Source organism: Trachemys scripta, chromosome 12, assembly GCF_013100865.1.
Source record: "Trachemys scripta elegans isolate TJP31775 chromosome 12, CAS_Tse_1.0, whole genome shotgun sequence".
NCBI classification, from domain to species: Eukaryota; Metazoa; Chordata; order Testudines; family Emydidae; genus Trachemys; species Trachemys scripta.
The window spans coordinates 187,966-211,742 of NC_048309.1; the positions used below are offsets into that span (position 1 = coordinate 187,966).

The window sequence follows — 23,777 nt, forward strand, 5'->3', positions numbered from 1 at the left end:
AGTTGGTTCAGAACTTTAGTTTTACAGTAGAGTTAAAACTCAGAGCAGCAGGACAGAGTCTGCCCCCTTTTCAGGGGAGAGAATTTGTCAATGGGCGGACAAATTAGGCACCAGATACTATGGTAATGATAGCCAAATAATAGAGTTTCCAAGGCATAGGAAACTCATCCCTATCTGCCTCTATTTGGCATTAGTCAAATTAAACCAATACAATCTACTGAAACAAAAATCTAACAAGGTGCTTTTGTAAAATATGTACCAATCAATCCCTACTCTGAGACAACAGTGATGAGTGTGGTAGAGGATCTTAGATTAAAACAGAATGGTGGTGTGTCTGGTGCTGGGAATGGGTGACCGGGAGAGAAGTGGGTCAATCTCAGTTTTTCCTCTAGCCCCATTCATTAAGCAGGCCACTCACCTCTCCAGTTAACATTGTGCTGCCTTGGGTAGGGTTCCTGTCCAGGTCTCCTGCCATCCATTCCTGAGAGTCACTCAAGTCCTCTTTTGCCTGGTTCTTTGTGCTGCTGCAGGCAGAGACAAAGCCAAACAATAATCTTTAAAAGAGGACCAGGCCAACACTGCCCAGCATCCACAAAACCAGGAGCACTCTGGGCACCTCTGTGGGGGACAGATTTAACTCCACAAGGTATGTTACCACAGGGAATACCAATTACACCTGCTGTTGCCAATTCAAGGGTAGTTATACCATCTTAGCTCATAAATTAAAGTTTTGCATACTAGGGACACTTCACCATCTGCATCTCTTCCCCTAAACATGAATCTGTCACCGTCCCAAATCCAGTTTCCTTCCACTGAGCATTGGAACACCCCAGTCTGATGGCCTCATGCTCCCTGTGCTCCTCTGAGCCAAGTCCTCCCTGTCCCACCCTGCTCTCTCAGCGCAACCTGCCTACACCATGGTGGTCCCTGTCCTAAGAGGTGGGACACAAGTCCTAATCAGGCCAGCCCAACACGTGCAAACCTTAAAGAAGTGTCCCCATGGAACTACCCCCTTTTCCCGTAACTGCCTCTCATTCCCATTGCCAGGTTATCCAAACGTCCCAGGAATCACAAACCCTGTTTTCCGAGGCTTGGTCTAGAAGACAAATACCAAGTCCTTACCCGCCACCGTGCTGCTGCTGGTTGGTTTCTGTATTACCGAAAAACAGCTTACCAGTTTGTCACTTCTCTAGAGTCCGTTTCGCTTTCTGGTTCCCCACTAGCCCAGCCCAGGAGCTCCTGTAGCTCTAGGGCGTTTCCAGGGCACCCAGCACCAAACACAAACCCACTGCACCAATTTCTGCTCAACATTCACGAATGTAAAGTTCTTCAGTATTATTTCCCAGCTTCTTATAGCCTACCCCCAGCCTCCCTCTTTCCGGCCCTCCGCTCCAGTCTCCCCGGACCTCCCCTCCAGCCTTCCCCCTCTCCGGACCTCCAGCCTACCCTCCAGCCCCTCTGCCTATCCTTCCCTCCAGTCCCCGGCCTCCCCCTTTCCGGCCCTCCGCTCCAGTCTCCCCGGCCCTCCCCTCCAGCCTTCCCCCTCTCCGGACCTCCAGCCTACCCTCCAGCCCCTCTTCCTATCCTTCCCTCCAGTCCCTGGCCTCCCCCTTTCCGGCCCCCGCCCCCGGCCTGACCTCCGGGCACGAGCGGCGCCCTACTGCCATAAGGGGCTTCTCCTTACCCAGGTGCCTCCCCCCCCCCCCCCCCCCCCCCCCCCCCCCCCCCCCCGNAGACCCCCAGCCTGGCCCGAGCCAAGAGCCGCCCCGGGCCGGGAGACCGAGGACGCGTCTCACCATCACCAGCCAGGCCCGCAGCTCGCCCCGATCCCGCAGCTCGCCCCGCACCCTGAGGGGGAAGCGGCTCCACCCCGCCGGCGCTTTCAGTTTCCTTTCCGGGGCGGAAGGGGTCCGACTCCGCCCGGGGGCGGGGCAGCTCGGGAGCGCCCGCGGCCCCGCCCACTGGCCCCCGCACATGCGCCGCGCGCCCGCTGCCCAGGGGCGGGGTCTGGGACTGGGACGGGGAGGCTGTCGGCGCGCGCCATGCTGCAGGGGCTCGGGCTCGTGGCCACGCTCGGGGACGGGGATGCGGCGCCGGAGGAGCCCGAGTCCGGGGACTCGGAGGATGAGGAGGTGAGGGGCCGCCGCGGGCCGGGCTGGGCCGGGCCCCGGAGCCAGGCTGCCGTCTGGCTCCCGCCTCACCCGCTTCTCGTCCGCAGGAGCCGCTGGGCCGGGGGCAGCAGAGACGCCGCGGCGGGGACTTCAGTGCCGGCTTCGTCTTCGCGGAGAAGGAGGCTCCGGGCGCGTCGAGCGGGGCTTGGGCGGAGGCGCTGCGCCAGCTCAGGGGCAAGGTAGGTGGGCAGGGGGTTGCTGGGGCGCGGGGCCCAGAAACCCGGCCCGAGGCAGTGCTGGGGAGCGCTGGGAGAGGCCTCTCGCTGGATTATGGCTGCAGCCCGGATTTTATGCATTCTTTAAAACTTGTTTAATATGTGTGTATAGTCTCATTCCCCACGTGAATGGTGTAAATCCCTCTATTTGTAACTCTGCTGCACAACCTTGCGTTGCAGCGGTGAGTGCTAACTGTGCATCGTGTGAGCAAGTATTGCCTTTGAACTGTTCTGAATTTCTAGCTTCCCAATTACACTGAACGTTTTCTTGTCTTGTGAGATGGGGTGAATAGCAGTTGGCTCAGTTGATCATTTTCTCTATGGTAAACAGACTTGCACTTTTCATTCTCCCCTCATAGAACAAAGGGGATGGAGGTTGCGATGGGTAGAGTCTCCTGGGGTGCATAGGGTCCTGTTGGAACCTTACCAGGTGTTAGTTGGGTGCCATGACCCTGACAACCAACCCTGGTGACTTAGAGCCCATTCCACCATCCACACATCTGTGTCTGGTAAAGTGAATTAAAACTAATGGAAATGATCAATATATGCCCAAAACACCCAAGTCCCATACCCTGTTGTTTTATTCTATTTGTATTGGCCCAGACTTTAGGTTGAAGGGCCTCTGGGAGAGGGACCAAGTCTTCTCTCACTGCTCTGTCATGCACCTTGCAGACTTTTGGGGCCTGCATATAAATGATGATGATCATGTTTTCCTATTCCCTTTGTTGTTTGCCAGCATTGCTGTGTGTCAGAGCCGCTGCTGGGTGGCTCTTACAGATTCCCCCTTCCTCTCCCTAACTGTCTGTCTTGCCCTGCCCAGAGAGCAGCAGCAACAACACTGGATGAGAAGATTGAAAAAGTGAGAAAAAAACGGAAAACCCAGGTTAGTGGGATGTTCGTAGATTGGTGGACAAAAGCTTTTAGCTCCTACCACCACCAACCCTTGGAAGGACCTCCCCATGGGGGCAGGAGGGGAGGGAACTCTGCCCTTCTTTCCACCCCCTTTTCCACAAGAAAACCCTTGGAAACTTCTGTTTAGAGGTTGGCTGGGATCTTTCTGAAACGCTCCCCAGGCCATTGATCTCATGTCTTCTCTTAGGAAAGGGAAGCGAAATATGTTAAGATGAAAGGAGAAGACACAGAGATGGAGAAGGATGAAACCAAAGAGAAGGAAAGTGAGGAAGGCAGTGGAGAGGAGGAAGAGGATGTAGAGTCCCAGTATTCCTCAACTGATGAGAGTATCCTCACCAAAGCAGGTAATTACAAGGTATGGGGAAGGGGCTGGAAGAAAGAAATTAGTAGGGGGCCATTGGCAGGGTGGGGAAGAGAATCTCATGAGAGAGAGCTGGCAGCATGGAAGGGGAATGGGCAGGAATCTCCTTTATTTGTCATATCTCCTCCCGCTGGTCCCTGCAATATTGTTCTTCCAGATTTTGCTCTTGTCTAATTAGAGTTTCAGCTTCCAGTATTTCCATCAGAGGTATGTCCTTTCCATGGGGAAAGGAACTTGCTTGCCAACTGATTCCCCAGTTTGCTTGGGAATCAGTTTCACAGGTCTCTCCATCAATGACTGACTGGGGGGGGGAGATGCGGGTAGAACTCTGGCAGGCATGCTAGGGTGCAAGAAACATGCCTTGGTTGGGGCTTAGGTGAAGTTGCTTTTAGCTGATACTGAATGCTTAGCATATCTCTTTCTTTTCAGATACCCTCAAGGTGAAGGAACGAAAGAGACAGAAGAAAGTAGGAGAGATGGTGAGAGTCACTGGAGGGTAGGGTAGAATAACACTGAGCATTTCTCAAGCACCTTCCATTCCAAAGAACCCAAACCCACTTGACAAACGATAAGTGTGTAGGATGGAGCCCAGCAGTGCAATGTGTGCTGGAAATTGTTTCAGCTCTTCCTCTTGGTTTTATTTCCTTCAGGAAACAGAGAGATTTTTTGAAGATGCATCTCAGTACGATGATGATTTGTCATTTCAGGACATGAACCTCTCACGCCCTCTACTAAAGGTATTAAGCTCTTTCAGTCACTGCAGAAAGGATTGCAAGGAAGAGGGCAGGAATTCACAGCCTCTTCCATGTGCTTTTGGGGAAGCTCCCAGCTACTCCAGTCACAGTCTCTCCTAGCAGGAGACAGTGTAGGGAATGAGCATGAGCGCTAGCTCTGGGGGAATTAATGTTTTCTAGTGTAGAATAAGGTGAGACTTCCACTGCACAGGTTGCATCCAGATTGAGATTTCCCTTTCTTTTATCTGATGCCTAACTATTCTGTTTCCTTGGCAGGCAATCACAGCCCTGGGCTTCAAGCAGCCAACCCCAATCCAGAAGGCCTGTATCCCCGTGGGTCTGCTGGGGAAGGATATTTGTGCTTGTGCTGCCACTGGGACAGGTAAGAGCCTGGATGAGGACTGAGATGCTCAGGGAAGCGTCATGTTTTTGAGGTGAACTAATTCTTGATGCCCTTTGTTCTGCAGGTAAAACCGCTGCATTCACCTTACCTGTACTGGAGCGCTTGATCTACAAACCTCGCCAGGCTCCAGTGACTCGGGTGCTGGTTCTGGTGCCAACACGAGAGTTAGGCATTCAAGTGCACTCTGTCACCAAGCAGCTGGCCCAGTTCAGCAGCATCACAACCTGCCTAGCTGTGGGTGAGTATGAGCCATGAGGCTGAGAATTCAGTTTGCATGGACCATGCTATCCCCTTCCAAACTGCTCCAGGTGACCCCTAACTCTAAGGGATGGGGGCATAGAGAACCTGGAGTCCCATGATTAGAGCTAGTCAGGCAATGGTGCACCTGTTCACAGCGTGTACACACCCTGATGCTTTAACCTGGAGTGGTGTCCTGTACTTCTCCCATGGCATCTGAGGACGGTCCATATCTGCAATCAAGGGGTCACTTTTGTATCTGGTGTCTGAGGTACTCACTGAAAGGACTCTTCACCCCCGCAATGGATACAGGCCTGGGGGCTCTCTATCTCATCCTGCTCCAGGATCTCATGGTCCTTTCTGGGTTTTCACCATTACAGGGGGCTTGGATGTGAAGACTCAGGAGGCAGCTTTGCGCTCTGGGCCAGACATTCTGATTGCCACCCCTGGGCGCCTGATAGATCATCTCCATAACTGCCCCTCCTTCCACCTGAACAGCATCGAAGTGCTGATCTTGGATGAGGCAGACAGGTAAGCTGGGTGGGTGGTGGAGAATGAGGCATTGGCTTCTAGCTTTCCCATTGCTGTGAGAGGAGAGTTTGCCTGGTCTAGAACAGCAGCTGGTCAGGGTTGATGGGTAGAGCAGAGTCTTCTACAGCTTCTCTCCTTTCTAGGATGTTGGATGAGTATTTTGAGGAACAGATGAAGGAGATAATTCGGCTGTGCTCCCACCACCGTCAGACCATGCTGTTCTCTGCCACCATGACAGATGAGGTAAGGATGGTGCCTAAGCAGCCTGTTGGGAGGCATGTTCAGTTCAGATGGGAAGGTGGGAATGGAGGGTTTGGGCAGACTTTCCTTTTTCAGTGTAGTGATGCTTCCCTTCCTTCATTTGGATAGGTGAAAGATTTGGCTGCTGTTTCCCTGAAAAATCCTGTCCGGATTTTTGTGAATAGCAACACGGATGTAGCTCCTTTCCTGCGGCAGGAATTCATCCGGGTCCGTCCCAACAGAGAAGGGGACAGAGAAGCTATCGTGTCAGGTGAGTAGTGCGGCGTGGGAGGAGGAGTTGGATGGGTGAGCCCTGGCAAGTGGCATGGGAAAGCTGGAAGCAGTGTTTTACTGCAAGGCAGCTTTGTGGGGACACCTAGAGCTGCCTCTGCTGCTTGCTGACAGGACTTTGTCTTTCAGCTCTGCTGACACGGACCTTCACAGATCACGTGATGCTTTTCACACAGACCAAGAAGCAGGCTCACCGCATGCACATCCTGCTGGGGCTGATGGGTCTGCAGGTGGGGGAGCTACATGGGAACCTCTCTCAGACACAACGGTTGGAGGCCCTCAGGTACTGGAATAGTGGGTAGCCCCAGAGGGGGAGAAGAGTGGCTTCTGCAAGAATTGGGGAGGGAGCTCATTGCTTGCATAACTGATTGTATTCTCTGTGGTCAGGCGCTTTAAAGATGAGCAGATCGATGTCCTGGTAGCTACGGATGTTGCGGCCCGAGGACTTGACATTGAGGGTGTCAAAACGGTAAGTGTGCGAGGCTCTGAGCCCACTTGAGGTACCATGAGTCTGATATTGGCCTTGCTTTCCTGCTAACCCCATGTCTCCCCACCAGGTGATCAACTTCACCATGCCCAACACCACCAAGCACTATGTGCACCGGGTGGGGCGGACAGCGCGGGCCGGTCGGGCTGGCCGCTCAGTCTCACTGGTGGGTGAGGAGGAGCGCAAGATGCTGAAGGAGATTGTGAAGACAGCCAAGATGCCAGTGAAGGCCAGAATCCTCCCCCAGGGTATGTGCCTTGCTGGGACGGGGTTGCAGACAAGTAGCCCCGTGGGCGGCGGGGAAGGGAGGTGCTAAAGCATAGGCAATTCTCACAGGGACCGTGTTTGTCTTTCTCTCTGGCCCCCACTGGGTGTGTCTGCAGATGTGATCCTGAAATTCCGGGAGAAGATTGAGAAGCTGGAGAAAGATGTGTATGCAGTGCTGCGTCTAGAGCGTGAGGAGCGTGAGATGCAGCAATCAGAGGCCCAGGTGAGGGTAGTGAGAGCTTGCTCCTACAGCCTGGGCTGGGTAGGGCACTGAGATATGGGGAACTCACTCCCCTGTGTGTGGGCAAAGCCCCTAGCCCAGGGTAGGGCATTCTTGGTGGGGAAATGTGCCCCCAGTCACCTAGTGAAGGTTGAGGCTCCATGCACTATAATCCCTACTACCAGGGGCTTCTATGCACAAATGCTGACAGTGACCCAGTGAGGTGTTGAGATGGGGAGAGCTATTTCCTGCCCTAGCTTCCCCAGAATGGGTAGTGGTCACTCTGCAGGTCCATGAGCTCCCTATCTGATTGGGCTGTCCCACAGATCAACATGGCAAAGAAGCGACTGGAGGCAGGAGAACAGAAGGTGGAAGAGGGGCCTGAGCGGAGCTGGTTCCAGAGCCGAGAGGAGAGAAAGAAAGAGAAACGTGAGTCCTGGGAAGAGAGAGGTCTTTGGGTCTGGACCAATGGGTTAATTCGAATCATGGATTTCTGAATTGGGTCTGAAATTGCCCTCTGTTCTTGAACCTTCTGTATTCCCTCACCCTTTGTCTGTCTCTCTCTCTCCAGTGACTAAAGCCCTTCAGGAATTTGACTTGGCGTTGAGAGGAAAGAAGAAGAGGAAGAAATTTATGCAGGATACTCAGAAAAAAGGCCAAATGACAGTGAGTGAGGGGCTCTGAGAGGAGGCAGGGGCCTGGGTGGCTTGGTCTCATGCAGGGGCATATTAGCTGTAAACTTAGATTTCTGTCTCTCCCAGCCAGAGGAGAGATCACAATTTGAAATCCTGAAGTCACAGATGTATGCAGAGCGTGTAGCAAAGAGGAACCGCCGAGCAAAGCGAGCTCGAGTTGTGCCTGAGGATGAGCCTCCCTCAGCAGCAGCAGGTAAGAGAAGAGCATCTGTTCTCCACTAAAATAGCTCAGAGAATGCTTTAGCTGATTTCCCAGTTGCAATATAGCTGCTCCTTAGAGCTGGATGCTGCTTGTGGGAGGTGAGAGCATGCTTACTGCTGCGGTGCAGGAGGGTTTTGCTGCTAGCATTTATCTTAATGCTGATTGCATAAATGTCACTGGTGGCTGTGCTATTAACAAACCAAATCAATAGAAAGTGACCTGGAAGACTGGAACACTGGAGACTGCAGGCAGTGACGGGAGAGTCCATTTCCTGTCCATAAAATGTATGTTCCCAGTGCCCACACCCATCATTAGGAGGGCTGAGGCCAGTCTTTTTGTTCTGCATTTGTACAGCATCTAGCACCATGGGATTATGGTCCATGACTTGAGTTCCTAGGCACTATAGTAATGCAAATAATGTTGTGGACTGTGTGACCTTAGCAGGGACCCTGCTTCTGTACATCAAGCCTTGCTAATCGCTGGCTCTGTTGTTGCTTGCTTTCCAAGGCCCCAAACGGAAGAAGCAATCATCTGTCTTCGATGAGGAGCTCACCAACACAAGCAGGAAGGCCCTAAAACAGTATCGTGCTGGGTAACTTGGCTCCACATCACTGGGTTTGCACAGGCTGTGGTGGAGGCACTCTATTCCTTTCACATCCATGGAAATCTTCACCAGTGATAGCTTCTGCAGGCAGTAGAGAGGGGCTCAGGCTTCATCTTGCTGCTTTTGAAGGATAGCAGCAGGGGAAAGGGAGAGTTTATACAGGAGTCATTCTGTCTACCTTAAATAGCTTGTAAGGAGAGCAGAGGGTGTCCTGTCTGAGAGCACCTCTGTCACAGACCAGAGGTGCTGCTTCCCTAAGGCCACTTCAGGTATCTGGGGGCAGGAAGAGATCAGGTGGCGTGAGTGGGGGGAGGGATAGCTCAGTGGTTTGAGCGTTGGCCTGCTAAACCCAGGGTTGTGAGTTCGATCCTTGAGGGGGCCACCTAGGGATCTGGGGCAAAATCAGTACTTGGTCCTGCTAGTGAAGGCAGGGGACTGGACTCGATGACCTTTCAGGGTCCCTTCCAGCTTTAAACAAAACCAAAACAAAACACTCCTTGCATGGGCAGGGGGCAATGCAGTGGGTGAGCAAAGGAATACTTTTCTGAGCTAAGACTATCTTCACAGTCAACACCAGAAAAGTACTGAATCATGGCAGGTAAGAACAAACCCATGGGCAACACATGAACTGAGCAGAGGGGTATAGAGCATCCTATTTCAGGGAGCATGGCTATGTCTCACTGAGCTCTTTCCCGTGCAGCCCCTCCTTTGAAGAGCGGAAGCATTTGGGCTTAACCCGACACAGGAAAGGAGGAAACTTCAAATCCAAGTCCAGGTAAACAGCCTTATTATCTTTTAAGATTTTTCTGTTGGCCTGGTTTGTCCCATTTCCTCCTCTAAGGTCCACAGCAGGTAAGCAGCCATGGTGCTAATCTTGATACAAAGTCAGCCCTGTTCAGCCAGTGCTGCCAGCCCCAAGTCCGGGAACACACATGGAGACTTGTGTTTTACTGGCACACTTGTGGGCTACTTCTGAGCAGGCTGGCATTGCCTTTGCCTAGGGGCTCATTTACCCCTACCCTGTCCTTTAACACTAGTGCAGGCATTTGGACTGATTAGGATTTCCAATATTGTCTTTTTACAGGTATAAGAGGAAGTAACAGCAGCTCTTTGCCAGAGGGATTCCCTGGAAAATCTAACTGTAGGAGACTTTGTGCCTTTTCCAGAAAAACCCTGCTTTCCATTCTGTATTTGCTAGAATAATGTAGCCTCTTAAGTGGCTTGAACTTACAATGTCTGTTAAATTCTTGGACTCAGTGCAAATGCACCAGCACCTGCTGAATTAGCACATAAAGGAAAACCATGTCTTGTGCAGTTGCAGCGAAGGATTGACTTCCTTATACTTTTGTAACATAGCCTGCTGCTCACTTAGCTGTGGCAGTTGAGAAAACTAGACCATGGGAGATGGTACAAAACTGCTAGGATTGTTCTCACTTCTTTGTGTTGTGCTGTACACTTACATCAGTTAGCAAGGAGGCAAGAATCTTACAAGAAGTTCCTGTAATGTTACTATGCGAAAATTGCTGGAACAGATGTGGTGAATGGGCAAATAGTTACTTAACTCTAGTCATCAACTTTCCTTGAAGGGTGGCACCACTTGCTGATACTGCCAGGAAGTTAGTGGCAGAGAAAATGCAGCAGAAAGGGCTGTATCTGTATCTAGCCCTTGGAACCCTGCTCTAAAACAGGGAAGAGTTGAACAATCACAAGGAGTAGCAGTTGCTCTAGAGCTGAGGTCTACTAGAGGTAGCACAGGAGCACTAAGGGCACAGCCTGCCTCTCCCCTTGTGAGAAGGAGGTAGCCCTCTGTCATGCTATGCTGTAGGGACAAATATGCCTGGATTCAGACTATGTTCACTCCAGCTATTTTCTTCCCTGCTGTCCTAATGCAATGGGTGCAGAAGGCTGAAGATGCTGGAAAAAATATTCTATCACTAGTCCCAATACATATAAGCCACCACTCTGCCTGCTGCTACTGTATGAGGTCTTACTCAGTGCATTAGTCTTGATAAGGAAAGGGGCCCTGTGATAGAGAAAACAGTTGACCTTAGTCTGGCAAGCTTAATAATATCCAGTTTAATAAAAGGACAGGTAGCAATTCTCTAGTGGAGAGTACAGGTGTGGGTCTTGATCAGAAACCTGACCAGAAGCTACGTTTGGATGAACATGACTGGCTTAGAACAGCTTGCTGCAGCACAGCCCAGAAAAGGTGAAATGTACGTATACCAGGGATGTCACACTCATTTGGGAGTGAAGGCCAAGTTCCATTTTTAGTTGTCTTTGTTGAGATGTAGACAGGGCCCTTTGTAGTGGCATAATGGGACTGATGCCAAACCACTGTAATTTGCTGACTTCATAATTCAGTGCTGAGTTCCAGCTCCTGGAGTCTCTTACTTATAGCAAACACAAAGCTTTCTCTTAAGTTTAAAAACTGAGCCATGTGTAACCAACCAGTAATAGCTGCCTGAAGCTGCAGACATCTTGAAGAAAAGCTCTAGAAGATAAATACTAGAACCCACTGTTCTAGGAGGCCTCTGGCAGGAGAAAGAGGACTGTCACTATAAGTTCTGGGGGACTCCCACCAATTGGTTAACATCACAGGAGCCATCCTGGCTCAGACTAGTGGTCCATCCAGCCCAGTATCCTGTCTTCCAACAATGGCCAATGCCAAGTGCTTCAGAGGGAATGAAAAGAACAGGGCAATTACTGAATGATGCGTCCCCTATTGTCCACTCCCAGTTTCTGGCATTTAAAGGCTAAGGTCACTAGAGCATGGGAATGCATCCCTGGCCATCTTGGCTAATACCTACTCAGAGACCTATCCTCCATGAACTTATCTAATTCTTTTTGAACCCAGTTATATTTTTGGTCTTCACAACATTCCCTGGAAATGAGTTCCACAGATTGACTGTGTGATGTGTGAAGAAGTGCTTCCTTTTGTTCATTTTAAACCTGCTACCTATACATTTCATTAGGTGATCTCTGGTTCTTGTGTTACATGAAGGGGGAAATAACTCTCTTATCCACTTTCTCTACTCCATTCATGATTTTATAGACCTATATCATATCATACATCCACTGGATTACCCTTGTCCCCATGTTAGTTGACCCCCTCAAAGAATTCTAATAGATTGAGGCATAAATTCCCCTTTACAAAAGCTGTGTTGATTCTTCCTCAACAAATTATGTTAATCTATGCATCTGATAATTCTGTTCTTTACTATAGTTTCAATCAGTTTGCATGGTACTGAAATTAGGTTTACTGGCCTGTAATTGCCAGGATCCGCTCTGGAGCCTTTTTAAAAAAATTGGTCTCACCTCCCCCATCGCACCCCCTCAGAGTTGCTGCTGGACCTGCTGGCCACTTCCCAGAGCAGCGTGGGGCCAGGGCAGGCAGGGAGCCAGCCTTAGTCCTGCTGAACCACCACCTGAGCTAAGCAGGGCCCAGCTGGAGCCTGAACCCCAGCCCTGAGCCCCCTCCTACACCCCTGCCCCAGGCTCAGCCTGGAGCCTCTCCTACACTCCAAACCCCATGGCCCCAACCCAGAGCCCACACTCTCTCCTGCACCCCAACTGCCTGTCCCAGGCTGGTGAAAGTAAGGGAGGGTGGGGGGGTGGAGTGAGCTGGGCGGGGCCTCAGGGAAGCAGTAGGGTAAGGGTGTTGGGTTTGTGTGATGGTTATTTCTACATTTTCTTTGAGGTAGATCCTGGGTTGCACTTAAATTTAAAAAGTGATCTTGTGCTTAAAAAGGTTGGAGATTACTGCCCTAAAGATTCTATAGTACTGTTTGATTCATTTGATTTTCAATATATTTAACTTGATGCTTTTTCACTTGTAGTGCCACTCCCCCACCAGCACACCCTTCTGTCATTCCTGTAATATTTTCTACCCTATTACTTTGTCCCATTGATTATCATTGTTCTACCAAGTTTCTGTGATGCAGATTTTATCAATATCTTCACTGAATATCAGGCACTCAAGTTCACCTATCTTAGTATTTATACTTTTAGCATTTATATACAAGCACATGTACAATTCGTCCCTTTTTAGCTGTCTGCCTTTTTGATTTAGTTGAATGGTACCCCTGCATTTGCAGGTTTCTTTTCTGCTCCTACCTAAGACTTATCAACTTTCGTCCTCACCTCTTTATTAGGATATAGAGAATCCCCATTAATAGATCCTCTCCTAACCAATGTTTCTGCCCAAACCATGTGCTTCTCTGTAAATGTCCATTTTCCCCAGCCCTTAGTTTAAAACTTATCTACAATCTTATTTTAGTTGCCAGCAATTTGGTTCCATTTTGGATTGGTAGAGCCCATCCTCCTTCTACAGTAGTGTTTCCTAACCTGTGTGCATGTGGCCCAAATAGGTGTGCCATGAAATTTTTTTAAAGTAATGTGAGAACAAAGGGGGAACGCTGCCCTCTGATTTATGTTTGCCTGACTGTCCCACCTCCACCACAGGTGGAACAACCAATCAGAGCTTCAACTCCCTCTCTTCCCCCCCTCTTCTCCAGTATGAGCAACAGGTCAGCTCTTCCCTCCTGCAGGAGACATGGGGAAGAGCCCTAGGAGCTAGAGGTGTAAAGGTTAGGAACCATTGCTCTAGAGCAGGGGTAGTCAATAGACTGACTGTGGGCCAAATCCAGACTGCCACATGCTTTTGAATGAACCCTGGAATCTTTTTAGAGACTGGACCTTGACCAAAAATAGATTACTGCTGCTCTAGAGGCTTCTCCTTTCCAAAAGATCCCCCAGTTCCTAATGAACCTAAACCCCTCTTCCCTACACCATTGTCTCATCCATGCAGTGACACCTTGCAGTTCTGCCTGTGTAACTGGCAGCATATCAGAAAATGCTACCATGGAGGTCCTGGACTTCACTATTGTACCTATCTCCTTACATTTGGCTTTCAGGACCTCTTTCCTTATTTCATTGATACCTATTTGTACTATGACTACCAGCTTCTCCCCAGCACATCACATAAGCCTGTCTAGATGTCTCAAGAGATCTGCAACCTTTGCAACCAGCAGGCAATTCACCATGTGGTTCTCAGGCTCAGCACAAACCCAGCCGTCTACATTTCTAGTGATCAAATCTCCCATTGCTATTACTTAGCTATTTCTAATAAGTGGGATTCCCTCCACCAGAGAGGAATTTCAGTGTGAGGCGATAACCATGGCATCTGGAAGGAGGGTCCCAGCTATAGGATCATTTCCCTCTACTATGATGTTCTTTGCCAGGAGTTTCATCCTCCTCAGTTGCACAGAGACTGTCAGATGGGGTGGGACCAGCTATGTGCCTCTCCATCTCCCTTCGCTCCTCCAGTTCAGCCACTCTGGTCCCTGAGCCTTTATGCTGTCTGTGAGGGCTATGAGTTCCTTGCTCCAAATGCGCACACGCCACCTGGCCGGTAATCATATGCTGTATTCGCTACAGTAAACTGGATAGTCCCCACTCTGCTGCTGGACTTCTGCGTGCATTCTTTTTACTCCTGTAGCTTTTTTGGGGGGTGGGAGGGAGTATATTGGTTTAAGTTTAAAGAATGTTAATTAGGTGCATCTAGCTCTTGCAAAACTTAACTAGCTCCTCTGCTCACTTAGGGCTTGTCTATACTACCAGCTGGATCGGCGGGCAGTGATCGATCCAGCAATAATAATAATAAATCGACCACTGAGCGCTCTCCTGTCGACTCCGGTACTCCACCAGAACGAGGCGTGCAAGCAAAGTTGACAGGAGAGCGTCAGCTGTTGACTTACCACAGTGAAGACACCGCAATAAGTAGATCTAAGTACATTGACTTCAGCTACACTATTCATGTAGCTGAAGTTGCGTATCTTAGCCCTTAGGAGCTGGCTTTTTAAATCCCTGCTCTCCCTGAGTAGCCCTGTCTCCTGGTTAAGGATTAATGGGTGCTAAAGGGAATAGAGATCAAAGCTTTGTTAAGAAGCTCTCAGCCTTGCCTAGCAGGCTGCTAGGCTCAGCAAATGGATCCCAAAATCAAACCACACTATATACTTCGATCAGGCAGCAAGCACACAAACTCACTTCAATGGTCATGTAGTCACTCCTTCAGCTGGAGAACTTCCTTGCAAAACTCCCATTAGCTGCTCCTTCAAGGGCTGAAGGTGGCTCCTGCCACCACCATTTTAAGTGGGATCACAGCAAATCCCTTCCCCCCCATCAGACTGCTTCTAGGGTCCCACATTGCCTCAAGACAATCTTTGAAGGGGTCAACAAACATGTGGACAAAGGGGATCCAGTGGACATAGTATACTTAGATTTCCAGAAAGCCTTTGACAAGGTCCCTCACCAAAGGCTCTTACGTAAATTAAGCTGCCATGGGATAAAAGGGAAGGTCCTTTCATGGATGAGAACTGGTTAAAAGAGAGGGAACAAAGGGTAGGAATAAATGGTAAATTCTCAGAATGGAGAGGGGTAACTAGTGGTGTTCCTCAAGGGTCAGTCCTTGGACCGATCCTATTCAACTTATTCATAAATGATCTGGAGAAAGGGGTAAACAGTGAGGTGGCAAAGTTTGCAGATGATACTAAACTGCTCAAGATAGTCAAGTCCAAAGCAGACTGTGAAGAACTTCAAAAAGATCTCACAAAACTAAGTGATTGGGCAACAAAATGGCAAATGAAATTTAATGTGGATAAATGTAAAGTAATGCACATTGGAAAAAATAACCCCAACTATACATACAATATGTTGGGGACTAATTTAGCTACAACAAGTCAGGAAAAAGATCTTGGAGTCATTGTGGATAGTTCTCTGAAAGTGTCCACGCTGTGTGCAGAGGCAGTCAAAAAAGCAAACAGGATGTTAGGAATAATTAAAAAGGGGATAGAGAATAAGACTGAGAATATATTATTGCCCTTATATAAATCGATGGTACGCCCTCATCTCAAAAAAGATATACTGGCACTAGAAAAGGTTCAGAAAAGGGCAACTAAAATGATTAAGGGTTTGGAACGGTTCCCATATGAAGAGAGAGTAAAGAGGCTAGGACTCTTCAGCTTGGAAAAGAGGAGACTAAGGGGGGATATGATAGAGGTATATAAAATCATGAGTGATGTGGAGAAAGTGGATAAGGAAAAGTTATTTACTTATTCCCATAATGCAAGAACTAGGGGTCATCAAATGAAATTAATAGGCAGCAGGTTTAAAACAAATAAAAGGAAGTTCTTCACGCAGCGCACAGTCAACTTGTGGTACTCCTTACCTGAGAAGGTTGTGATGGCTAGCACTATAACAGAGTTTAAAAGAGAACTCGATAAATTCATGATGGTTAAGTCCATTAATGGCTATTAGCCAGGACGGGTAAGGAATGGTGTCCCTAGCCTCTGTCTGTCAGAGGATGGAGATGGATGGCAGGAGAGAAATCACTTGATCATTGCCTGTTAGGTTCATTCCCTCTGGGGCACCTGGTATTGGACACTGTCGGTAGACAGGATAGTGGGCTAGATGGACCTTTGGTCTGATCCGGTATGGACATTCTTATGTTGTGCACATTGCAGCCTCGGCAGGATAGAACCTGTTCTTCAGCCCTCACACTTCATATGCCTCCCCCATGGGCACCCCTCAAATGAGAATAGTCCTGTCAAGCCAAAAGTTGTTCTGCAGAGGTACAGCCATCTACCTCAAACATGGTAAGAATAGACCAGAAAAGCCACCTTAAACATTAATTCTTTGGCTGGTGCTTAGAGCAGTGGCGTAGTATGCACTGAGTAGAAGCAGCCAGTACCACACCTTCACTCAGACAAAGAGGAAATACATGCTGTTCTTTTCCACCTTCCACATGGAGCCTTGTGGGGCTCAAAACCACCTGCAGGTGGAATAAAAATAATTCCCAAAGGAGAGTTTTCTAACTTTATTAAAAAGGGCAAATTTTACAGCCAGTAAATAGAAAAAAATATACATAATAAATCCTAGGCCGTTCGGGGGGCAAAACAGAGCCCATTCACTTAACACCAGCTCCCACACAATCCACAGTAACAGCACAGAACATCTTAGGGTCGTGGTGGGCGCATACCGGGGGGTGGGGGACCTGGCAGGAAAAGAACAAAGGCCATCAGTTGAAAAGTCTACAAAGAACAAGAAAGCATCTGAAGCAAGGCCACACAGAAAATGCTATTCAACAACAGTACAGTTCATTGCTTCAAAAAGCCTAGAGGCCCTTCTTAGGACACTGAATGGTTTTACAGGGCAGTTTAGTTTGTCAGTTGTCTTAGCTGGGGAACATAGTTCTGCTCCACCATACTCTACTGAAGTGTATACATTGTCACAGTCCCACACTTCTGCTTACAGTGAAGAAACTGGATACCACCCTTCCCACATGCCAAGAAGGCTCACTCACCTCTCATCCCTGGGGGCGGCGGTCTCATCCCTGGGGGAGGCATTCCCATGGGTGCACCTCGGCCAGGTGGCATTCCCATTGGTGGACCCATGGGTGGTCTCATGCCAGGAGGTGGTCCCATCATTCCTGCAATGAAAGGAAGAAGACAAGTCTCAGAACTGGTACACCGAAGATCGAGATGAGCATTCCACCACAGATTGGCATTTAAGAAGCACTCCCAACCAAGAGAGAAATAAGCAGAAGTCTCCAGCAGATTCTTTGCTTACAGTTTGCTACAGTTCCATGTTGAATATAGCCACAACTCACTGCTAAAACTACTGGCTGGACCTCAGAGTAATCCTGCTTAATACCAATTCTTCATTGGGTTCAGATAAAGTCAAGATTCATCATCAATCCAGCCACACCCTATGGTCCTTCTCTTGTCCTAGACCACAAAAAAAGCTGTTCCTTACCTGGAGGAGGTGCTCCCCTGCCCATTGGAGGGGGAGGACCACCACGGCCTGGTGTGTATTGGGTAGGAGCTCCTGCTATACTAGCTGTGGCTGCAGCAGCAGCAGCAGCAACTGTTCCACGGCCCTGAGGGGTCATCACCTGTGAACAGAAAGAAAATTCACAAATACTGCACAAAGTGTTGCTTTTATAGCAAATGGGACAATGAGAAGAAAGGTTTAACTTCATTTTTCATGCCTTAGGACTTTTACCCCATTTCCATTTCATGTATGAGTCCTCGTTACAAGACAGGGCTGCACACCCTTAACATACTACTGTGGGGGGAATTCAGTGTAGAATTATACTAAGTGGGTTTTATGCAGCAAGCTGCATTTTTCCTTCAAACCCTTCCCTATCAGGGCATGAGCCACAGATGTGCGGAGGAGTCTGCTATGCTACATGCTAGTCCCAGGACCTCAGTTAACAGTCTATTTTTGGATTGCTGTTGCCTAGCACAATCACTTGAACCACACCAGAGCCAAGAGATTGAAATCTATTCAAAATACAGTAATCAAGAGTTAAGTCCTTTCTTCTACTGAACCACAGCATTTCACCTGTTGGGATGGTCCTCCAACTCCTCTGACAGGACCAGCTAACCCTGCTGGCGCCTGTGGCATGGGGGCTCCAGCTGGTACTCCTCTTCCAGCTGCCCTCCCAACTCCAGGTCCTCCTGCAGCTCCAGCTAGAGGCACCCGGGCAATGCCAGTCTTAAACATAGGGAAATACAAGCAATCAGTGATTTCAGTACAGCAAGATGCTTCAGACCACCCATTCATCTCTAATGGGTGTAAACTGCTGCAGATCAAGTTAGACTTTGCACAGTGAAATCCCCTGGATTTAGACACAGGCTAGTGCTGGGAAAGAGTGGAGCTAATGACTAGCCATTTAAACCCCGTTGGCAATGGAGACTGGATTTATCTGACCCTTTTGGTTCTGCACCCATCCTTCTCCTTACATCTTTTGGAGGTGGCCCCTCAACTGTCATAGACACCAGGTTCTCTCCGCGCAGCAATACCAGACCCAGGACCCGTTTCTCTTCCCGTTCCGGCTGCTTTGAATTCTTGGGTCTGAGAGAGAGAGAGAGAAGTTAATTATTAGAGAAAAGCATTCCTCTGAACACCACTGTTCAAGTCTGTGACAGATACCTCATCCAACTATTCCAAAACTGGTGATGTTCCCCCCACATCCCAAGAACACACCAAAGCTGTCACTGGAGGGAGGGAACAGGCTCCATAAAATTGTTTCCCTGGTTTGTTTTACCTGCTTGAATCAGAAGTGGGGAAGAGAACATGTATGCACACCTCCCAAAATCCATAGAGGTTATTAGAATCCTATCAACACAGCAACCAAATCAATTCACCCATGTTTTTCAAACTAACACTTAATGCTGCAATCCCTGCATTCTAACTCCTCCGCTAGAGCTGCAGGAATAAAGTGGGCATAGAGAAGCATGGAAATAATCAGAACCAGAGGTACAGTGCTACCCTCATCTCAAACACCACAACCACCAAGTCAACCAGCTCTCTGAGTCCACAATAGAAGCAGCAGGCAGGTGATTCAGAAAGCAGAGATGAAGAGCTCTATTACAAGATCTAGTCAGTCCAACTTTCCAGGGCCAGGATAAGATTGTTCCCTAGCGTACACTCCTCTAATAGTAACCCACATTAGCAGAGTGGTTTCTCCACTAGTGGCTGATCTATAAGGCTATGAATCTACTACAACTGCTAGAGGCTCCTACTTTTAGACTAGCTGGCTTTATATTCAAACTTTGCCAATGGCCCAAGCCATTATAAGTCACACACCATGACAGCTAAAATAGCCTCCTATCCCTAGAAAGGAACAGACTCACCACAATAACATCAGTTACATAATATCAAGTATCAGGGGGTAGCCATGTTAGTCTGTATCTACAAAAACAACAAGGAGTCTGGTGTCACCTTAAAGACGAACAGATTTATTTGGGCCATGCATCTGAAGAAGTGAGGTTTTTACCCACAAAAGTTTATGCCCAAATAAATCTGTTCGTCTTTAAGGTGCCACCAGACTCCTTGTTGCCTTTATCAGTTACATAAGAATTCCATTTATTTTGAAGTATAAGTGTGGGACTCTCACCTGAGCTAGATATAGCGCAAAGTCAGGATGTTTTTCCATATATTCTGCTAAGTATTTTCATTGGAGCAGTGGAGAGAAACTGAATTATAGCCCCATTACCTACCTAATAGAGCCCCTTCCATATTGGAGGTTACACCCTTCAGATATTTACAAACTATCACTCAACCTCTGCCAGACACTGGTGCTTAGCCCCTTCAGTCTTTCCCTGGAACTCAATCCCACTCAGCTTTGTTACTCTTCCAAAGTCCTTCAATGAGAATACACAGGACATGTGATGCATTCGCTCTCCTCCGCCCACACCCTGACAACCGCTGCTCACTTGATCTTGCGGAACTCATCACAATCACACAGGATCAGATTCATGTGCTTGTCGAAGGCCTTGAAAGTGCCGATGAAGACACGTCCATCCTGCAGGATGCACCTCATGCGATAGTCGATGTGTTGCAGCATCTTGCTGCTCTTCCCCACAGTCTGCAAGAGGAGGCGCCGCGTTACACCCGGGGCCCGGCCTCTCCCCCCCCCCCCCCCCACCGCGTTACAACCGGGGTCTGGCCTCTCCCCCCCACCACCGCGTCACCCCGGGCCCCGCCCCTCCCCCCGCCACCGCCGCATTACACCCGAGGCCCGGCCTCTCCTTTCCCCTCCTCCCGCCGCCGCGTTACAGCCGGGGCTTCACCATGGTTGCGGCTTCTCCGATACCAGCACTCCACCAATCTCTCCCGCCGCAGCCTTGCTGACCGCCTGCTCACAGCGGAAACGTCGTCTGACCCGGAAGTGTCCGTCGATAATTGTGCCCCCTACACTTCCGGTCCCTTCCTGCGATTTGGACACAGACCGGAAGCGCCCTCCTGCCGAGGTGCCGGTACGGCCCCGCGCACAGTGTTCCCTCTTCCCTCAGGCCGGGGGGACCGGAAGCGTTTCCGGTGGGGTTTCACAAAAGAGACCGGGGGCAGCGCCCCTGCTGCCTGTGCACCGAGCGATTGTCCGTTCTCCGCCGTAGCCTGTTTCCTCCCTGGCCCCACCTGTGCCTGCCTGAGCTACAGTAGATCGCCAGCCGCGCGGAGCGGGGCCTGCCTGGCGGGGCCCGGGGGGAAAGGGTCCGTCGCCATCGTTTCTTACTGGACGCTGGCGGTACCTGAGCTACCCTGGCGCTTCCCTCACCGGGCCCTGCCCAAGGCCTGCAAGCAGGTGACGGGGGGTTTTAGGAGCGGCTGTATTTGCTTTCCTCCCCGCCCCATAGACACAATCCAGTCGCCAGGCTTTCCCTCCTGCTCCCCACATCTAGTGTTCTGCTGCTTCCTCGCGAGTTTCACCCCTGCTCTCTGGATGGATGGCCAGCTCGCTCCTGAGTGCTGATCTAAACAGACAGATGCCCTACTAAGCTATTTTGTTGTAGGCATCATAGCAGAAGCTAAAGGAACCAGGGAACACAGACCTATGTGTTGACACCAAAGGTGCTGTGCCACAAACCTCTGAACCCTTACCAAAGAGAAGGTTTGAGACAATAACCATCAAGAAAGCCAGAGCTAAGAAAGGTTTCAGAGTAGCAGCCGTGTTAGTCTGTATCCGCAAAAAGAACAGGAGTATTTGTGGCACCTTAGAGACTAACAAATTTATTAGAGCATAAGCTTTCGTGGACTACAGCCCACTTCTTCGGATGCATATCCGAAGCTAAGAAACAATTTCTTGAGCAAGAGCCTAACATAACAAGCAGTTGTTTGAAGGAAGTTGGCACTGGCCTTTCTGTAAGAAAATGTTAAAGTTCCTCTTCCATTTTTAATTATATTTAAAATGTGCATGATATTTTTTGTAAATAAATCACAGAGAATTTTTGACACATCTACATTGTGGAAGTGATCAAGAGATGCTGTGTGATCAAGAGATGCTGTAAAATCACTCCCTCCTAAATTATTCTGGAATATTAATTGGTTTTCCGATCTGAATGCCTGTACCAAACTGTACAAAGCAGCACTTCTTGCTGCTAGGACTAGCCAGTCTACATTGGTAGTGGTTCATAGAGATCATCTGCTCCTCTGAATCCCAGGAACAGCAAGTTTCAGAGTAGCAGCCATGTTAGTCTGTATCCGCAAAAAGAACAGGAGGACTTGTGGCACCTTAGAGACTAACAAATTTATTAGAGCATAAGCTTTCATGGGCTACAGCCCACTTCTTCGGATGCACAGCAAGTTGAGTCTAGGAGACAATAGGACCTCAAATGATAGTAATATGAAGATAACACCCAGCTCTAGAGCTCCTTTATATTAAATGCAAACATTATTGTTTCCCAACTATCCAGGTGCCTGGAGAAGCTCAGTCTCAGTGTAGAATAGCTGGCTGAAGCAAAACCAAGAGACGATGTAGGTGACTGGTGAAAAGTCCAAAGCAGACAGTGAAGAGTTACAAAGAGATCTCATAAAGCTGGGTGATTGACCAACAAAATGAGAAATGAAAATGAATGTTGATAAATGCAAAGTAATGCACATTGGAAAACATAATCTTAACTATACATATACAATGATGGGGTCTAAATTAGCTGTTACCACTCAAGAAAGAGATCTTGGAGTCATTGTAGATAGTTCTCTGAAAACATCCACTCAATGTGCAGCAGCAGTCAAAAAAGCGAACAGAATGTTGGACATCTTTAAGAAAGGGATAGATAATAAGACAGAAAATATATTGCTTCTATATAAATCCATGGTATGCTCACATCTTGAATACTGCGTGCAGTTCTGGATGCCCCATCTCAGAAGAATTGGAAAAGGTACAGAGATGGGCAACAAAAATGATTAGGGACATGGAACATCTTCCATATGAGGAGAGATGAATAAGACTGGGACTTTTCAGCTTGGAAAAGAGATAACTAAGAGGGAATATGATAGAGGTCTATAAAATCATGGCTGGTGTGGAGAAAGTAAACCAGGAAGTGTTATTTACTCTCAAACACAAAAACTTAGGGATCACCAAATTAAATTAATAGGCATCAAGTTTAAAACAAAGAAAAGGAAGTATATCTTCACACAATGCACAGTCAGTCTGTGGAACTCTTTGCCAGAGGATGTTGTGAAGGACAAGACTATAACAGGGTTAAAAAAAGAACCAGATAAATTCATGGAGGATAGGTCCATCAATGGCTATTAGCCAGGATGGGCAGGGAGGGTGTCCCTAGCCTCTGTTTGCCAGAAGCTGGGAATGGGCAACGGGATGGATCACTTGGTGTTCATTCCCTCTGGGGGCATCTGTCCTGGCATTGGCCACTGGCCAGACAGGATACTGGGCTAGATGGACCTTTGGTCTGACCTAGAATGGCCATTCTTATGTTGCTATGATATTGGTGGCTAAAGGGAAGTACGTAACATCACACTTCACTGAAGGTACCAGCCCCAGATCACTATGTTAGATCAGAAGCTCAGAGGGTTTCTGGACACCTGGCTGTTTCTGACTACCCCACTAACTACGGAGACAAAAATCACCCAGTACCACCAACTGCTGCATGAGTCTCTGTCCCTCCCATCAGATGCCAAATTGTTATTCCTGCTTTGCAGTCTTAATGGCTGCAATGCACCACCCTGCTTCTCTTTCTCATCCAGCCTCATCCCTCATTCGCTCCGGCCTTGTCTTCGTCTGTCCCCCCGTTTTCCATCCGACCAGTTCACTTATTCCTCCCTCCCTGACCTATCCACTCCATCCCCGCTCAACTGCGCCCCCTCCCCACCATTGCACTGTTCCCCATGGCCCTCTTTGCTCGCCCCCGCCCTCATCCCAGGAGGGTCAGTCCCAGCAAGAGGCAGGGGGCGGGACTCGCTTGTCTGCATAGCGACGCGCGGCTTGGTTACAAGCCTCCCCGTTCGTCGGGGTGACAGACAGGCCGCCTGTCCAATGGGTGGTACAGGAGCTGCGTGACAAGCAGAGGCTGCAATGGGGCCGGTAGCGACCTTGGGGGCGGGTCTGCGTGACTGGAGGCGGGTCGCAGCGGGGACGAGGACGGGGAGCCGCCGACTCGGGTGAGGGGGGGAGCGGGTGTACCGGGGCGGGAGGGCCGTTGGGAGCGGGGGCGCCCCAGTGCCTGGGATGGGGGATGTTGTGGGGCTGTGGGTGGGGAGATAGTGGGGAGCTGTGCCTGGTTCGGGGGGGCCGGTGCCTGGGCGAGCTGGGGCGCCCCCGCTCCCAACGGCCCCCCCCCCCCCGGACCCCCCCTCCCCCCCCCCCCCCAGGCGGGGGGCCCCCCTCCCCGGCCCCCCCCCCAC

The 23,777-nt window shown here is 49.4% G+C and overlaps 4 protein-coding genes across 8 annotated transcripts in view; 2 read left to right on the forward strand and 2 right to left on the reverse strand.

Moving 5' to 3' along the window:
• Positions 1–1,935, reverse strand: part of ZNFX1 (zinc finger NFX1-type containing 1) — a 27,766-nt gene extending 25,831 nt beyond the window's left edge. The window contains exons 1-2 of one of the 3 annotated variants that reach the window (XM_034787001.1): positions 1,797–1,935; positions 419–524 (exon numbers count right to left, since the gene is read on the reverse strand). In XM_034787001.1, the coding sequence (XP_034642892.1) occupies positions 419–479 (61 nt within the window). In that variant the 5' untranslated portion in view covers positions 480–524; positions 1,797–1,935. Of the gene's footprint in view, positions 1–418; positions 525–1,122; positions 1,361–1,796 lie in introns of those variants that run through there. The other 2 variants (XM_034787003.1, XM_034787002.1) reach the window with 2 other exon arrangements.
• A 64-nt stretch (positions 1,936–1,999) lies between these two features.
• On the forward strand, positions 2,000–10,003 carry DDX27 (DEAD-box helicase 27). Its single transcript, XM_034787004.1, has 21 exons — positions 2,000–2,132; positions 2,219–2,350; positions 3,207–3,269; positions 3,486–3,642; positions 4,089–4,138; positions 4,310–4,396; positions 4,670–4,775; positions 4,861–5,034; positions 5,414–5,564; positions 5,708–5,807; positions 5,934–6,075; positions 6,225–6,378; positions 6,483–6,564; positions 6,653–6,830; positions 6,966–7,072; positions 7,396–7,498; positions 7,641–7,735; positions 7,831–7,957; positions 8,474–8,558; positions 9,271–9,345; positions 9,655–10,003. The coding sequence occupies exons 1-21, from the start codon at positions 2,043–2,045 to the stop codon at positions 9,668–9,670; spliced, it is 2,274 nt and encodes a 757-aa protein (XP_034642895.1). The 5' UTR covers positions 2,000–2,042; the 3' UTR covers positions 9,671–10,003.
• A 6,428-nt stretch (positions 10,004–16,431) lies between these two features.
• SNRPB (small nuclear ribonucleoprotein polypeptides B and B1) lies at positions 16,432–20,370 on the reverse strand. The gene is made up of 7 exons (XM_034787901.1): positions 20,210–20,370; positions 19,853–20,004; positions 18,377–18,488; positions 17,976–18,128; positions 17,385–17,523; positions 16,933–17,058; positions 16,432–16,623 (listed from the first exon to the last, which is right to left on the reverse strand). The coding sequence occupies exons 1-7, from the start codon at positions 20,210–20,212 to the stop codon at positions 16,586–16,588; spliced, it is 723 nt and encodes a 240-aa protein (XP_034643792.1). The 5' UTR covers positions 20,213–20,370; the 3' UTR covers positions 16,432–16,585.
• A 3,051-nt stretch (positions 20,371–23,421) lies between these two features.
• The window catches only part of ELMO2 (engulfment and cell motility 2), a 59,561-nt gene continuing 59,205 nt past the window's right edge, over positions 23,422–23,777 (forward strand). For 2 of the 3 annotated variants that reach the window (XM_034786912.1, XM_034786915.1), the window contains exon 1: positions 23,422–23,534. The gene's annotated coding sequence lies outside the window, so the exon portion shown is untranslated. The remainder of the gene's footprint in view (positions 23,535–23,777) is intronic. The other variant, XM_034786913.1, reaches the window with a different exon arrangement.

Coding starts and splice junctions, on each gene's coding strand:
- DDX27 (XM_034787004.1), top strand. CDS start 2,043: ATGCTGCAGGGGCTCGGGCTCGTGGCCACGCTCGGGGACGGGGATGCG. Junction 4,397..4,669: donor TCTCACGCCCTCTACTAAAG/GTATTAAGCTCT, acceptor TTTCCTTGGCAG/GCAATCACAGCCCTGGGCTT. Junction 4,776..4,860: donor TTGTGCTGCCACTGGGACAG/GTAAGAGCCTGG, acceptor TTTGTTCTGCAG/GTAAAACCGCTGCATTCACC.
- SNRPB (XM_034787901.1), bottom strand. Junction 18,489..19,852: donor GATGAGTTCCGCAAGATCAA/GTGAGCAGCGGT, acceptor TCTCTCTCTCAG/ACCCAAGAATTCAAAGCAGC. Junction 18,129..18,376: donor AGGGGCCACCTCCAAAAGAT/GTAAGGAGAAGG, acceptor CCTATGTTTAAG/ACTGGCATTGCCCGGGTGCC.